The sequence below is a fragment of the Leucopleurus acutus genome (genome assembly GCF_964270905.1).
Source record: "Leucopleurus acutus genome assembly, chromosome: 2".
Lineage (NCBI taxonomy): Eukaryota > Metazoa > Chordata > Mammalia > Artiodactyla > Delphinidae > Leucopleurus > Leucopleurus acutus.
The window spans coordinates 188,886,881-188,900,688 of NC_139143.1; the positions used below are offsets into that span (position 1 = coordinate 188,886,881).

Genomic DNA, 13,808 nt, shown 5'->3' on the forward strand with positions numbered 1-13,808 from the left:
CATATGGTATCATTGCCTGTCTTTTCAAGAACCAACTGAAAACTGTCGGGGCTTGTGAGTTGAATGAGGTGGCTGAGGACGAAACCCACACACGTAAGTCAGTGGCTCATGATGCTGCTGCCATCGTGACCCTGCTTCCCTCCTCACCCAAGCACAGAGCCAGGGGGAGCCTGCAGGTCAGACCGGGTGGCTCTGCTCTGCTCTCTGGTGGCTTACGTCATTCATGGTCAGCCAGCATCCTTACGGTGACCTGTAGGCGGGGAGACCGTGTCATTCAACATCCAAATCAGGACATTTCTGAGAGTGAAAAGGGGTGTTCAGAAGAAAGTTGCAGAAGTGGAATCCTTATTTTTGGCATACACTTACATACTTTAATTGGTTTATATCCTTCTCTGATATTTTGTGTCTGGTTACATGCTGCTGCATGACGAACCTCTCCAAAGCTTAGCGGCTTGCGAGACGATTTGATTTTCTCCTCGCTCCTGTGGAGTGACTGGACTCGGCGGATGGTTCTTGCCTGGGGTCTCCCCATGCAGCCCAGTGGTAGCTGGGTCATGTTGAAGATGGCATCTGCACGCCTGTGCCTCTCCTACACTGCAGCTGTGGTGGCCAAGGGTGGCCTGCCGTCTCTCGCAGGCGGCCTCTACCCCGGCTACCTTGAATCCCAGCCTGGCAGTCTCAGGGTAGTTGGGTTGTTTCACGGTAGCTAGCTTCCCCCGGGGCCTAGACGAAGCTGCAAGGTTCCTTGTGACCTAGCCTTGGAGTCTGCGCCATCCCATCCCCTGCATCTTCTTGGGCAAAAGCAAGTCCTGGGTCACTGCAAATCGAGGAGGGGGCTCTGTGCAGGCTGCGATCCCAGTAGGCATGCCTTTGTGGGAGGCCTTCCTGGGATTCTCGAGTCCATGCTCTGTCACCGTTGTTTTTCTTTTTTTTTAAATAAATTTATTTATTTTTGGCTGTGTTGGGTCTTTGCTGCTGCACACGGGCTTTCTCTAGTTGCAGCGAGCGGGGGCTACTCTTCATTGCAGTGTGCGGGCTTCTCATTGCGGTGGCTTCTCATTGCGGAGCACGGGCTCTAGGTGCGTGGACTCAGTAGTTGTGGCTCGTGGGCTCTAGAGCGCAGGCTCGGTAGTTGTGGCGCACAGGCTTAGTTGCCCCGCAGCATGTGGGATCTTCCCAGCCCAGGACTTGAACCTGTGTCCCCTGCTTTGGCAGGCGGATTCTCAACCACTGCGCCACCAGGGAAGTCCCCCACCGCTGTTTTTCTGAAGAATGTCCTTTCAGTGTCTCTGTTTTTTATTCCTTCATAACATTGCCTACCATATTCATACAAGGAGAAAATTTATTTAGTAAATTTGAAATTTTTGGCATATTTGATTCTTCTCTGTATACTGTAGTATTCTTTTTTTTGTCTTTCTTTGACTTATTTCACTTAGCATCCTTTTTTTAATTTGAGGTATAATTAATTTACAATATTATATGAGCTTCAGGTGTACAACTTAATGATTCAAAATTTTTATAGACTGCTCTATTTATAGTTAGTATAAAATATTGGCTATGTTTCCTGTGTGTCCTTGTAGCTTATTTATTTTATACATAGTAGTTTGTAACTCTTAATCCCCTACCCTTATCATTCCCCTTCCTCCTTCCCCCTCCCTACTGCTAACCACTAGTTTGTTCTCTATGAGTCTGTTTCTTTTTTGTTATATTCGCTAGATTGTTTGATTTTTTTATCCCACATATAAGTGATAACATACTGTATTTCTCTTTCTCTGAATTTTTTCACTAGGGATAATACCCTCCAGGTCTATCTGTGTTGTTGCAAATGGCAAACTTTCATTCTTTTTTTTTTTTTTAACATTTATTTATTTATTTGGCTGTGCCAGGTCTTAGTTGCAGCATGTGGGATCTAGTTCTCTGACCAGGTATCGAACCTGGGCCACCTGAATGCTGCTATGAACATTGGGGTGCATGTATCTTTTTGAATTAGTGTTTTCGTTTTCTTTGGATATATAACCAAGAGTGGGATTGCTGGATCATATGGTAGCTCTATTTTTAGTTTTTTGAGGAGCCTCCATACTGTTCTCCACAGTGGCTGCACCAGTTTACATTCCCACCAACAGTGTACCAGGGTTCCCTTTTCTCCACATCCATTTATGATCTTCTGAATGCTTCAAGTTTAGATGTCACAAAACTATAGGAAGACCTTGTCAATTTCATTCCATTCCAGGAGAGGATATAAATTTAACCAATTAAAAATGACAGGGCTTCCCTGGTGACGCAGTGGTTGAGAGTCCGCCTGCCGATGCAGGGGACGCGGGTTCGTGCCCCGGTCCGGGAGGATCCCACATGCCGCAGAGCGGCTGGGCCCGTGAGCCATGGCCGCTGAGCCTGCGCATCCGGAGCCTGTGCTCCGCAACGGGAGAGGCCACGACAGTGAGAGGCCTGCGTACCGCGCAAAAAAAAAAAAAAAAAAGTGGTATCATTAGTTGTGAGGTTCTTCTGCTAATAGAACTAACTTATAAATGGCTATTGCTTTACCTTCGTGCGTGCGTTACAAACCTTAGAATGGAAAAATGAGTAAAATTAACATAGAGGAACTACCATTTGATCTAAATGAAAAGTCATTTTTCACAGCTATATGTAAGTACACCTGCCGCTACAGCCTCACTTTGGGTCACAGTCTTTAAAGAATGACTCACTGTTGAAGAAGATGCTAAGGCTTGATTTTCATATGGTTGGTGTGGATGGTCAGTGTTCATTAACTTTCTGAGAAAGTGGAAATTTAGTCCTAATTTTTTTTTCATTGAACATACACTATGTTTAATCTCATTCCTGCTTGAAGCGTTTATCAAAAATGAAAGCATTACCCCTGTCCCACCCCCAGAAAAAAAAAAAGAAAAGAAAGAAACCTTGCAGATTTATATCAGGAGTTGCCAAGTTTGGCCCACTGCTTCTTTTTGTGTGACCTATGAGATAAGAATGGTTTTTATATTTTTAAATGGTCGGGGAAAAAAAATCAAAAGAAGAATAGTGTTTTGAGATGTGAAAATTATCTGAAATTCAGATGTCAGTGTCAATAAACAAAGTTTTACTGGAACACAGTCAGGCCCAGTGCTTTGCTGGATAGTCTGACTGCTTTCCCCACAGCAGACATGAATTGCAGCAGAGACCGTGTGGCCCACGACGCCTGAAGTATGTCCTGTGGCCCTTCACAGCCAGCATGCTGGCTTCTGGTTTACACCATTCAGGAGATGGGGAGAAACACCAGCAGCAGTGCTGACACTGCTCTCTGGTACCTTCTCTTGCAGGACTGGCCCACCTCTGTTTCCCACGCGTTCACATACACCTGGAGTTGCCCCTGGACATAGCCGACCGGGGGCTTGACAGCTTCACACATGTCACAGGCCCAGGCACTGGCCACCTGCCTGATGTGCCAAACGGGCAGCAGCTTCTAATAGTTCTGCCGCCGCCAGCTGCGGCCGCGAGGGCTGTGTCTAGCCACCGTCTCAGCGAGCACATGCGTGCAGTCCTGGAGTGGGAGGTGCTGTTCACGCCTCCTGGAAGGAGACAGGAGCAGAGTGATGGGTTAGCCTTGTCACCTCCTAGATTCTCCCTGCATCCCACACACCTAGCTGAGACGGTGGCCAATGCTGGAAGCACAGAGTGAAGGCTGCCACCAAACCCACTCTGGCTGCGTAGATTCGGACAACTATTGATGATGATAATACTGTTGGTGATGAAAATACTATTGGTGGTGATGTCACTTTGTTTAAAAATGAACATCTGGGATAACTGCTAAACCAACCAAAACATCAAGGTTAAACCGGTATTATCCCAGATGAACCCCACCCGTAATGTTCTGCTATGTGAACAGCCACACCCAGCACCCCCCAGTCCCGCCTCCCTCCCTCCGCTCCAGCCCCAGTGGCCTCCACGCTCCTCCACGGGAGTCCCGCAGGCTCATCCCTTGTTTCCCTCTCATACCCAGCTCACGTGTCCCCTTCTCGGGGAGGGAACACGTTCTCCCAAGCTCCTTTTGGGGTGATAGAAGTGTCGTGTATCGTGATTTTGGATGTGGTTTCACAAGTGGACACACCTGTCAAAACTCATTAAATTGTACACTTCAAATGGGAGTGGTTTATATTGTTACATGTAAATTAAACCTCAATGAAGTTTGTTTTTTTTTTAATGGGCTGCAGAGAATTTAATAAAAATGTGTGTGGGGTCATGTCTTTATATGTTAGATTAAGGTATCTGCCCATTTGTAAGGTCTTACGACGGTAAAAAAAAAATAATAAACATTGATTTTCTGAGTAAAGAGCATTTTTATCAGCAAAATTTTAGCTTATTATTTCTTGAGAGAATGGGGTTCTGTTTCTCATAATTTAAGTCTCAAATTAATTTTAGGAGGTGGAACAATTTTTAAATCTGTCATTCTTTATTTGGTTTGCACTTCTTTGTCTTTGAAGGTATTTCTATATTTTAAAGACTCTTAAGGTACTTTGGTGACATAGAGTGTTTAGAATTGAACGTTAAAAGTTTTTAATCCATGTAGCTAGTTTCTAGGTGGTTTTCTGCGTTTGTGGGTTACATCCGGAGAGGAGCAATTCAGAGCCATGATAGAGGTCAATCTTCTTTTCCTACCACTTGTCCTTGGGGAGTCATCCGCCTGTGGACATGCCTGGCTTTCTGACGCTACGAGTCAGTGGTGCTCGACCACTGTTCGGGTTTGAACCGTGACATTTGTGCTCCGTGGGCTCGTGGAGTCCCGCGCACCCAGTGAACCACGCGGCTGCTGAAATACAGAGTGTTGTCTTTCATCCCACAAATCCCAAGCCTGGTGCTGACTGCTTGTTTTTCTGCCCCAGGGGACCATCAGCGTTGGCATCGACGCCACTGACCTTTTTGATCGCTACGAGGAGGAGTACGAAGATGTGTCTGGAAGTGGCTTTCCGCAGATTGAAATTAACAAGATGCACATATCCCAGTCCATTGAGGTAAAGCACACAGATGCCTCCCCCAGGGCAAGGGGGCTCAGCGAGGGCACTCGGATTCACGAGATGTGCAGCTGGGATGAGAGAATCTGCTCAGGGTTTTCTCATCTTTATTTATGAAAGGATGCAGTTAGCCGCTTAAAAAAAGAAGAGCTCCAGTCACGACCTTGTTCATACTGCTTTGCCAGCATGTCAGCAGCAAGAGTGCCAGGGGTGCGTAGCTTCAGAGTCTCAGGGCTCTCCAGCAGGAAACTTTCGCTCATGCTCTAGAAGGGGGAGCCAAGGTCGTGACGATTTTAGGAGAGAAAGCAGCCCTCCGTGGGAAATTCCAAGAACCGGCCTTAGTTTTAAGGCACACTCTCCTGTGTGCTGAGCCCTGGGGTCACTAAATGTCATCTTTCTGCCCACTGTTCGGGTGTGGCAGTGTGAGGCCATCCTGCTGACAGGGTGGGTCTCTGCCCCCCAGACTCATGCACTTATTCTCCAGTGCATCAGCCTAGAGCGTGAAGTCCTAACTCAGGGAAACCTGCCCCCTCTTGGGGCTTCCAGAGTCAGTCACTGCAGCCATGGCAAGGACTGGGAAGTCCCAGACGTCCTGCGTGGGGAGGCACGGGGTGAAGTTACCGTGCAGTCTGATGGCACTGGGACACCGAGAACCAGCATCTAGCCCTGCGTCTCCCCTGGATTTTTGAAATTTGCCCATTAAAGCTTTTGCAAAACCTGACCTTGGTGGCCACATGCAGTTCAGATGCCAGGGTGAGAGAGAAGTGAGGCAGGTGAGGCAGTTCTGCATCCCTGCATGCTTGAACCATGGACTCACCTATACTTGTGGCCTTGCACTTGGGGTGTATTCGTCAGGCTCTGTCCTTGGCGCTTCCTGTTGCTTTGATTAATTTATTACCAGCAGGTGTCATTTCCTAGGCACCCTTGACAGCTTCAGACACAGCCATCCTCTCTGGAAGCCTCTCAACCCAGAATGGGAACGGAGGGGGTTCCATTAACTTCGCGCTCAGACGAGTCACTTCTGCGAAGGGCTGGGGAGAGGTAAGAATGCCAACGGGGGAGATCGTGTTGTCCACTGCAACAGAATGACCTCAGTTGGTCACATCACTGTGTAAGAGTGCCAGCTGTCACACTTGCATAAGTTGGCTGTCCCCAAGAGAAAACTGTGTCTCATATCTGAGGATTGCTCTCAGTCTGCCGGGCAGCTCAAAGTTAGGATAGAACAAGAAGATATCCCCCTGATGCCAACCTCCGGAAATCCCACGTCTAGAAACTCAGCATCTCTGTTCCCTTAAGCAAACACCTGTAGGCTGTTCACTCCTCATGCACAGTGCAGAAGGCCGGCGCCTCCGTCTCAGCGCTCCGGTCCACTGCTTGGCAGTCATTAAGCAGCCAGCTCTGCCGAGCAAATTGAACTGCATCAAATTAACATTGAAGAGTTGCCTTGAAGGTCACCCAAAATAGTAATGAGGCAGCCAGAGCGGCTGGGCTTCACGACTGCGAGTGCAGAACTGCTGGTGGGTTTAACATCAGCCCCCTGAGAGCCATCGCCGCTCACCTGTGGGACCTGCAGGCGGTGCAGCGGAGCAGGTGGAAGTGCGCCTGTGCAGCACGAGGGCGGCCACCCCTGACTGCAGCGGGCACCGTGTGGATGGCCTGAGCTAGGGAGACAGGGACCCGGGGCCAGCAGCGCTCTCTTTGGAGGGGCTCAGGCCTCCTTGGGTCGTGGAGACAGTAATCTCCCTTTCGCAAAGGTTAAGATGAGATATTAAGACTCTTCCACCCCTACTTTTAGAGCCCTGAGGGCCGATGGCATTGAATTAAATGAGGGAATTATAACCAGAGGAGCTTACTGTGCTGTGAGATAAAACACCGTTAATTCTTTTTCTTTTTCTTTTTTGAACAGTTAGAATTTGGAGCTGGGGACCTGCAGGGGCCTTTATTTGCCCTAAAGTTGTTCCGTAATCTCACACCAAGATGGTAAATATAAAGAGATAAATGCCCTTTGGTGGTCCTTGTGGATTTAGGAGACCAGAACCTGTGTATTCTTTTTGTCAGAATCATCTGCAGTTACGCTGTCTGTCCTGCAAGGTCACTGAGGGCAGACCCTGCAGCTGGCGTGGGGCCTAGGCCCTGTGCTCGTTGCAGAGAGCACTGGATCGGGGGTGAGGGAGGTCTGCTTCTCGTCCCAGCCCAGGGCCAGGCTCCTGCCCTGCCTGGTCACCGTGGGCTGTGAAGACCATGATACACGGGAGGGGAAGCACTTCATAGGGAAGTGGGTCAGGGTCTGAAATACTTACGGGTTGCGGCTCATTTCTTTGTCACAGAGAATGCGTTTTAGGTTCGAGAGGGGCTTCAGTAAGCAGTGAGGCAGCCTGATTATTGGGCACATTCGTGTTATGCCAGAGCTGTAAACCCCACCCCCTCTGCTCTCCTTCGTCTTTGCTTTGGCAGTGCTGAAGGACTGTCCCTTCTAGAAAACAGAGGTGAGGGCTTCCCTGGTGGCACAGTGGTTGAGAGTCCGCCTGCCAATGCAGGGATCATGGGTTCGTGCCCCGGTCCGGGAAGATCCCACATGCCGCGGAGCGGCTGGGCCCGTGAGCCGTGGCCGCTGAGCCTGCGCGTCTGGAGCCTGTGCTCCGCAATGGGAGAGGCCACAACAGTGAGAGGTCCGCGTACCGCAAAAAATATATATATATATAGAAAACAGAGGTGTCCTTATTCCCCACTGAGCTCAGATAAAAGAATTGGGTGGAAGGTAAACAACTCTTTCCTCTGGGGGATAAAATACAGCTAAAGGAATTCTGGAACGGAGCACACGTTTGCAAAGAAAGGTGTTTCGCCTCCAGCTCGATGTGCGTCTGCATGCCTGCAGGGCAAGACTGGTGAAGGCCAGTGTGCAGGGCCGTCCCACGCAGAGTAAGAAGTGTCGTGAGAGAGAGAAGAAGCTGTGGCTTCTCGACGGGTGCAGATGAGCACAGCCCGAGCAGAACCCTGAGAGCGGGGCTTCCAGGCAGAGAGTGAGGGGTAGACTAGACACCCCAGCACAGGGGTCACCCACGTGCTGGTTAGAACACGGCTTCTCGGGCCTCTGCTCTGGGACTCAGACCCGACAGTTCTGGGAGAGGGGCAAGGGGTAAGGCTTTTAACCAGAACTCGAGGTGGGCAGTATATGTACGTGTCAGCATTGTCCTAAGCTTGTCTGCTTGGGATCGTCCCCTCCGATGCTGCTGACGGAAGCACAGGTTCCTGCCCCCACCCCCAGACTCTCTCAGGTCCTCTGAGAGGGGGGCCGGAATCCATAGTTTTATCAAGCGCCCCAGGTCATTCTGAAGACTAGACACATTTAGGAGGCACTCACTGAGGAAGATCTGTGGGCTGTTCCGTTCTGGTCGGGCCTCCAAGTGTCTGTCCGTTAAGTGGTCGCCCGAGTCTGGGTGCGGCCGGTCATCAGCTTCTGCAGGTCTGGAGATTGATTTCAGCGTAGTACCCGGCTTATCAGACTTGAGAGTGCAGATTATAGAAGGGTGCCAGCTTGGTAATGTGCAGTGTCTCCTCCTCCGGGTGCCCTAGTCCCTGGGTCAGGTTACTTTCAAGTCCAAACTGGTGACGAGAAGGATATTAGTTGGTGGGTGTGGGTGAGCCTGGAGAAAGGCAGGCGGCCGGTGGGAAGTTCTCCGTCTCCCAGGGCAGTGCCTGACTTGCTGCTCTGGCCCCAGAGTCTGTCTGTCTGTCTGTCTGTCTGTCTGTCTGTCTCTCTCTCTCTCTCTCTCTCTCTCTCTCTCTCTCTCTAGACACGCTCCAGAAAATACGAAATCGTATTACTTTGATTAAACAGAGATCTCATTGTTTATGTTTTGATTGCTTTAAAAGTCACAGGGTGACTTTTATCTCTCCTCTCCCTGCTTGCCTCCCCCGAATGACCCAAGTGTGGCTAGAGGGGAAGAATGTGGCTGCTGTCCGGTGTGGCTGGAGTGTCAGATAAAGGGGGCAAGGTTGGGTTGGGAGCCTTTGCAGAGCAAGGAGTTGATTCCTCATTCGTGTGGCCTTGGAAAGAGGTCTGTGAGCACCGGAGCAAATGGCATCAGAGTTACCACGTGTATTATTATTTTAGGGGTGCAAGCGAGGCCTCCAGAGCATAGGAAGGAAACAGGCATCTAGTGTATGACGGCTGTTCGCTGGAGGCAAGCTGCTTGCTCGTCTTTGAGCGGCTTGAGTGAAGTGCTGTGAGTTCCTTTGCTGTTGAAGTGAAATACCCCTTTTTATCCAGAAGATGGGGCTGACTCCCTCGGAAATCAGCTTCAGAGACCTTTCGGGGGATGGTTTGCTAGCTTCTCAAGTAGCTTTCGGTCAATACTTTGCAGCCCTGGGTGCACATCAGGATGGAAGGGCAGCTTTGAAAACTGCACTGATGCCTGGGCCCCCACCCAAAAAGAATGACTTCATTGGTCTGGGGTGGGCCCTGGATAAGGGCTTCTCAAGACTGGCTGCACGTTTGCGTCACCTGGCTAGCTTTTCCCACACCAGGTCTATAAATCAGCACACCTGGGGGCAGGAGCCGACCATCGGTGTTTTCAGAGTCACCAGGTGAGTCCAGCGTGCAGCCAAGCTTGGGAACCTCCGCAGGTGGCTCTGACTTGCGACAGGATTGGATCTGCTGGTTTAGGAGCGCAGACATGCAGGTGCCTCTTTGGCTGTAGCTGAAGTTGGAATGGGATGGGGGTGGGGAGTGCCATTTGGCGGGTGGGTAACTGGAGAGATTCCCTGGATCGCAGGCGGGGAGCCGTGGGAGTGATGGCGAGCAGGGTGTGGGCTGGCGGAGAGGACGGGGCCTAGCACGGCTGTGGCCACTGTCATCCAGGACCCTTTCTTTCTGTGTGTCCCCCCAGCTTTGTGACGACAAACTGTGCTCTACAGTTTTCATCCCGTGGCATCCGGCCTGGCCTCACCACTGTCCTGGCCCGGAACCTGGACAAGAACACGGTGGGCTACCTGCAGTGGCGCTGGGGCATCCAGTCGGCCATGAACACCAGCATCGTCCGGGACACCAAGACCAGCCACTTCACCGTGGCCCTGCAGGTGAGGACACCTCCAGGGGGACCCTCCTCCAGCCCCTCTGTGGGCCCCTGACCACCCTCCCCCTGCTCACCCCCAAATCCAGCGCCCACATGGCCGAAGGGCGAGTTCTGTCCACCCACAATCAGGAGTTGAACGCTGTTGTTCTCAGGCCCCCACGGGAGCTGTGTTCCAACTGCCCTAAAGCAAAAGGCCTTTTTCACCTTTCTGGTGAGAGAAGCCCACAGAATCGGGGTGGGAGAGAGCCGTGGTCAGTAAGTGGCACCCCAGCAGAGTCGTGCGTGCAGGGGCCCACGGTGGCCGGGCAGGAGCGCGGGGAGTCAGCAGCCACCCTTTGGCGGGCAGCCGCTACCCTTGTGAGAGCACAGGCTCGGTGTGCAGGAGTTTCTGTTTTTCATGGGAAGTCAGAAAATGGTTTTTATTTGAAATCTCCCAGTTTTTAAACATTGGCTCCTGGCAAATTTTCACACACTTTGTGGGACAGGGCGACCCGGCTTACTTCAGTCTCAACTGCCTTCTTTCTTCTCTCTGTGTCTCCCCAGCTTGGAATCCCTCACTCCTTCGCGCTGATCAGCTATCAGCACAAATTCCAGGATGACGATCAGACTCGCGTGAAAGGATCCCTTAAGTGAGTCCTGGCCGGGCTGACGCGGGAGCACGCTTGATCTGTGTAGGGGTTTCTGGCAGTGGCGCTGGTTGCAGTAAGCTGCCTGCGGCCGCGCCCAGGGTCCAGTGTCCTGACTCTTCCTTTCATTGACCAGGGGTCAGTGGTGAACGTCCTCCCTGTGGGTGGTTGGCAGGGCAAGAGAGAATTGGGGGTAGGGGCCCCGGCCTCTGGCCCGAGTGACAGTTGCCCGTGGTGACTGGGAGGGACCCAGGAGGGATCAGAAGCGGAGGGGCCCTTGCTCGCTCACTGGGGTCTGCTCCTGCAGGGCAGGCTTCTTCGGGACGGTGGTGGAGTACGGAGCAGAGAGGAAGATCTCCAGGCACAGCGTTTTGGGTGCAGCTGTCAGCGTTGGAGTCCCACAGGGAGTTTCTCTCAAAGTCAAGTATGTTGAACTCGTCCTTCTGGCCAGGGATTATCTGGTACCTTGTAACTCACCTGGGCTTTACCTACATTAAGGAAGGAGGAGACTTTGCTTTGTGATTCTGTTCTTAGAGATGCGGTTGCTTCTGTCTGGGTGTGTAAGCAAATGTCAAGGAGTCCAGAAGCCCGACGTTCGCTCAGTGAGGTCTGAGTCTCTGCCTCAGAGAACCTCCCTGTGCCCCCCGGCCCGTCTTCCGCCCCGCCTGTCTCTTACCACCCTCTGCCTCCCCGCTGGCCCGGGTGCGGGCCCCGCACGCCCGCTCTCCCCCCTGGCTGCGGCCCTCACAGTGTGACGTGTACTGCGTGGTCATCGGCGCAGCAGCTTCGGGTTCTCTCTACCAGATCCTTCCCGCCTGCACACGGACCCTGTCTCCCCCGCCTGCCGGCCTCGCCGAGCTGCCTCTGGCTTCACCTGACTGGCTGGTTGCCTCTAAGCGGAGGCCCCACTGTCGGGCCCTGGTCGGCCTAGACTTACCCCCCGCGGTCTGATCCGGCATCCTGGCTTCAGTAGCATCGGGCTCCGGGGACGCTCACAGTTCTAGCTCCAGCTTGGCGCCCCCACAGGCCTCCAGCTCATAGATCCCTCGTCCTTTCCCGAATCTCTCCTCAGATACCTCACAGCATCCCCATGTCACATCTGCAGCCCCGGTCCTCCCCCTGCCCTCGGTCACATGTGCCCTTCAAAGCCTGCCGTGTCTGGAGTCTCCCCATCTCAGTGCTCAGTGCTCCATCTTTCCGTGGGTTCTGTCCAGAACCCTGGAGCTCACCTTCACCACCCTTTCCCCCCGCACACTCTGAACTGAGTGTATCTCGGAATCCTCTTGGCTCTCGTCTGAAAGCACATCCTCAATCTGACCATTTCTCACAACCTCTGCGGCCACCGTCTCATGGAATTACTAGTGTCCTCCTGACCGATCTCCTTCACCCTTGGGACACGTTTCTCCACACAGACCGTCTTTTAAAATCTAAGCCAGTGTATGTCAGCCTTCTGCTTAAAGCCCTCAGCGACTCCCTCGACTCAGGGCAAAAGCCAGAGTCCTCAGGACCCTCTGCGACCTGGCCTCTCACTGTCCTCTCTGCCCCCTGGTCGCCCCACTCCAGCCACACTGGCTGCCCTGGGACCACACCGAGCCTGCTTCTGCTTCTGGGCTTAACATGTGCCATTCCTCAGTCCCCGGTAACCACGTGGCTGGTTCCTTCAGTGCCCTCCGGTCTCTGTGCGTGTCACCCGATTGCCCTCATTGCCCTGTGAAAACTTAGCGGCCCTCACCTCACCCCAGACAGGCCATCCATCCCCCGCTGCCCCTCATCAGAAGCGCTTTAACTTAGTCTGTTTAGTTATTCTCTGTACTCCTGCCACCTGGAACACAACCTGGCACTGAAGAGGGACTCGGTGAGCGAGAGGAAGCAGACCATGTCTCAGCCGCGGAGCCGAGGCCAGAGCTGGCATCAGGCACCTCTCCTCTCAGATGAGATTTGAGGACGCCCGAGATTTAATGAAGGGTGCAGGGAGCCGTCTGGTCCCCTGTGTCCCAGTCCCTTCTCCTCCCCACCCCCACATCGGGACCACCGACAAGGCACAGTTCTCTGCGACTCTGTATCTGCCTTAAACACTCCTCCACTGCAGATGTTACGTGACATGATCTGAATTGAATTCTTACCCCAAGGATGCCACCCTGCCTCTTTGGAAAGAAACATTTTCACTTCAGCCAAGTTTCCTGTTATCAACAGGCTGAATTGTCCAAATTGTATTGGTAAATAAATGAAAGTTTTACTAGAAGGCACCTCAGGTCAGCAATTGCTAACTTTTATGTTCTGTTTATTTGATGAATCACGGTAATTGCTGAACGTTCAACCAACCTTACAGGAAAATTGTGGAGGAAAATTCCACTGGATCACGACATATAATACTTTTTATATGTGGCTTGATTTGATTTGCTGTTCTGTTACTAAGAATTTTTGAATCTATATTTTTAAGGGATGCTGATTATAATTTTTATCATATATTTGTCAGGTTTTGGACTGAGTTATGCCAGCCTGATAAAATGAGTTAGGAATTGTTCCCTCCTCTATTTTCTGAAAGAATTTGTGTAAGAATGGTTTTTTTTCCCCTATGTTTCATAGAATTTACCAATGAAATCAACTGAGCCTGAATTTTCTTTGTAGGAGTATTTTTGATAATGAATTCAATTTATTTTATAAATATAGGGCTCTTCTAATTTTCTGTTTCATCTTTTTTTCTTCCAGTTTATTGAGATATAACTGACAATACAGCATTATATAAATTTAAGGTGCACAGCATAATGATGTGACTTACACACGTCATGGAATGATGATCACAGCGCGTTTAGCGCACATTTACCATCTCGTATAGATACAGAATTAAATAGAAAAAACAATTATTTTTCCTTGTGATGAGAACTCTCAGGATTGACTCTCTCTGTTTCATCCTATGTCAGTGTTGTTAATTTGTGTTTTTCAAGGGATTTGTCCATTTCATCTGTGTCAAATTTGTTAGCATGAAGTTGCTCTTATACCCCCTTATCCTTTTGATGTCAGTAGTTATTTATAGATGATGTCTCTGCATTCCTAACGTTGCTAATTTGTGTTCTTTCTACGTTTTTCTTAATCAGTCTAGCTAAGGC

The 13,808-nt window shown here is 50.9% G+C and overlaps 1 protein-coding gene across 1 annotated transcript in view; it reads left to right on the forward strand.

The window, feature by feature from the left end:
- Positions 1-13,808, forward strand: part of DNAJC11 (DnaJ heat shock protein family (Hsp40) member C11) — a 71,243-nt gene that overhangs the window by 50,213 nt on the left and 7,222 nt on the right. Inside the window, exons 5-10 of the mRNA XM_082833965.1 lie at positions 4,872-5,000; positions 5,919-6,041; positions 6,907-6,980; positions 9,890-10,079; positions 10,619-10,704; positions 11,009-11,125. Of these exons, the coding sequence (XP_082690091.1) occupies positions 4,872-5,000; positions 5,919-6,041; positions 6,907-6,980; positions 9,890-10,079; positions 10,619-10,704; positions 11,009-11,125 (719 nt within the window). The remainder of the gene's footprint in view (positions 1-4,871; positions 5,001-5,918; positions 6,042-6,906; positions 6,981-9,889; positions 10,080-10,618; positions 10,705-11,008; positions 11,126-13,808) is intronic.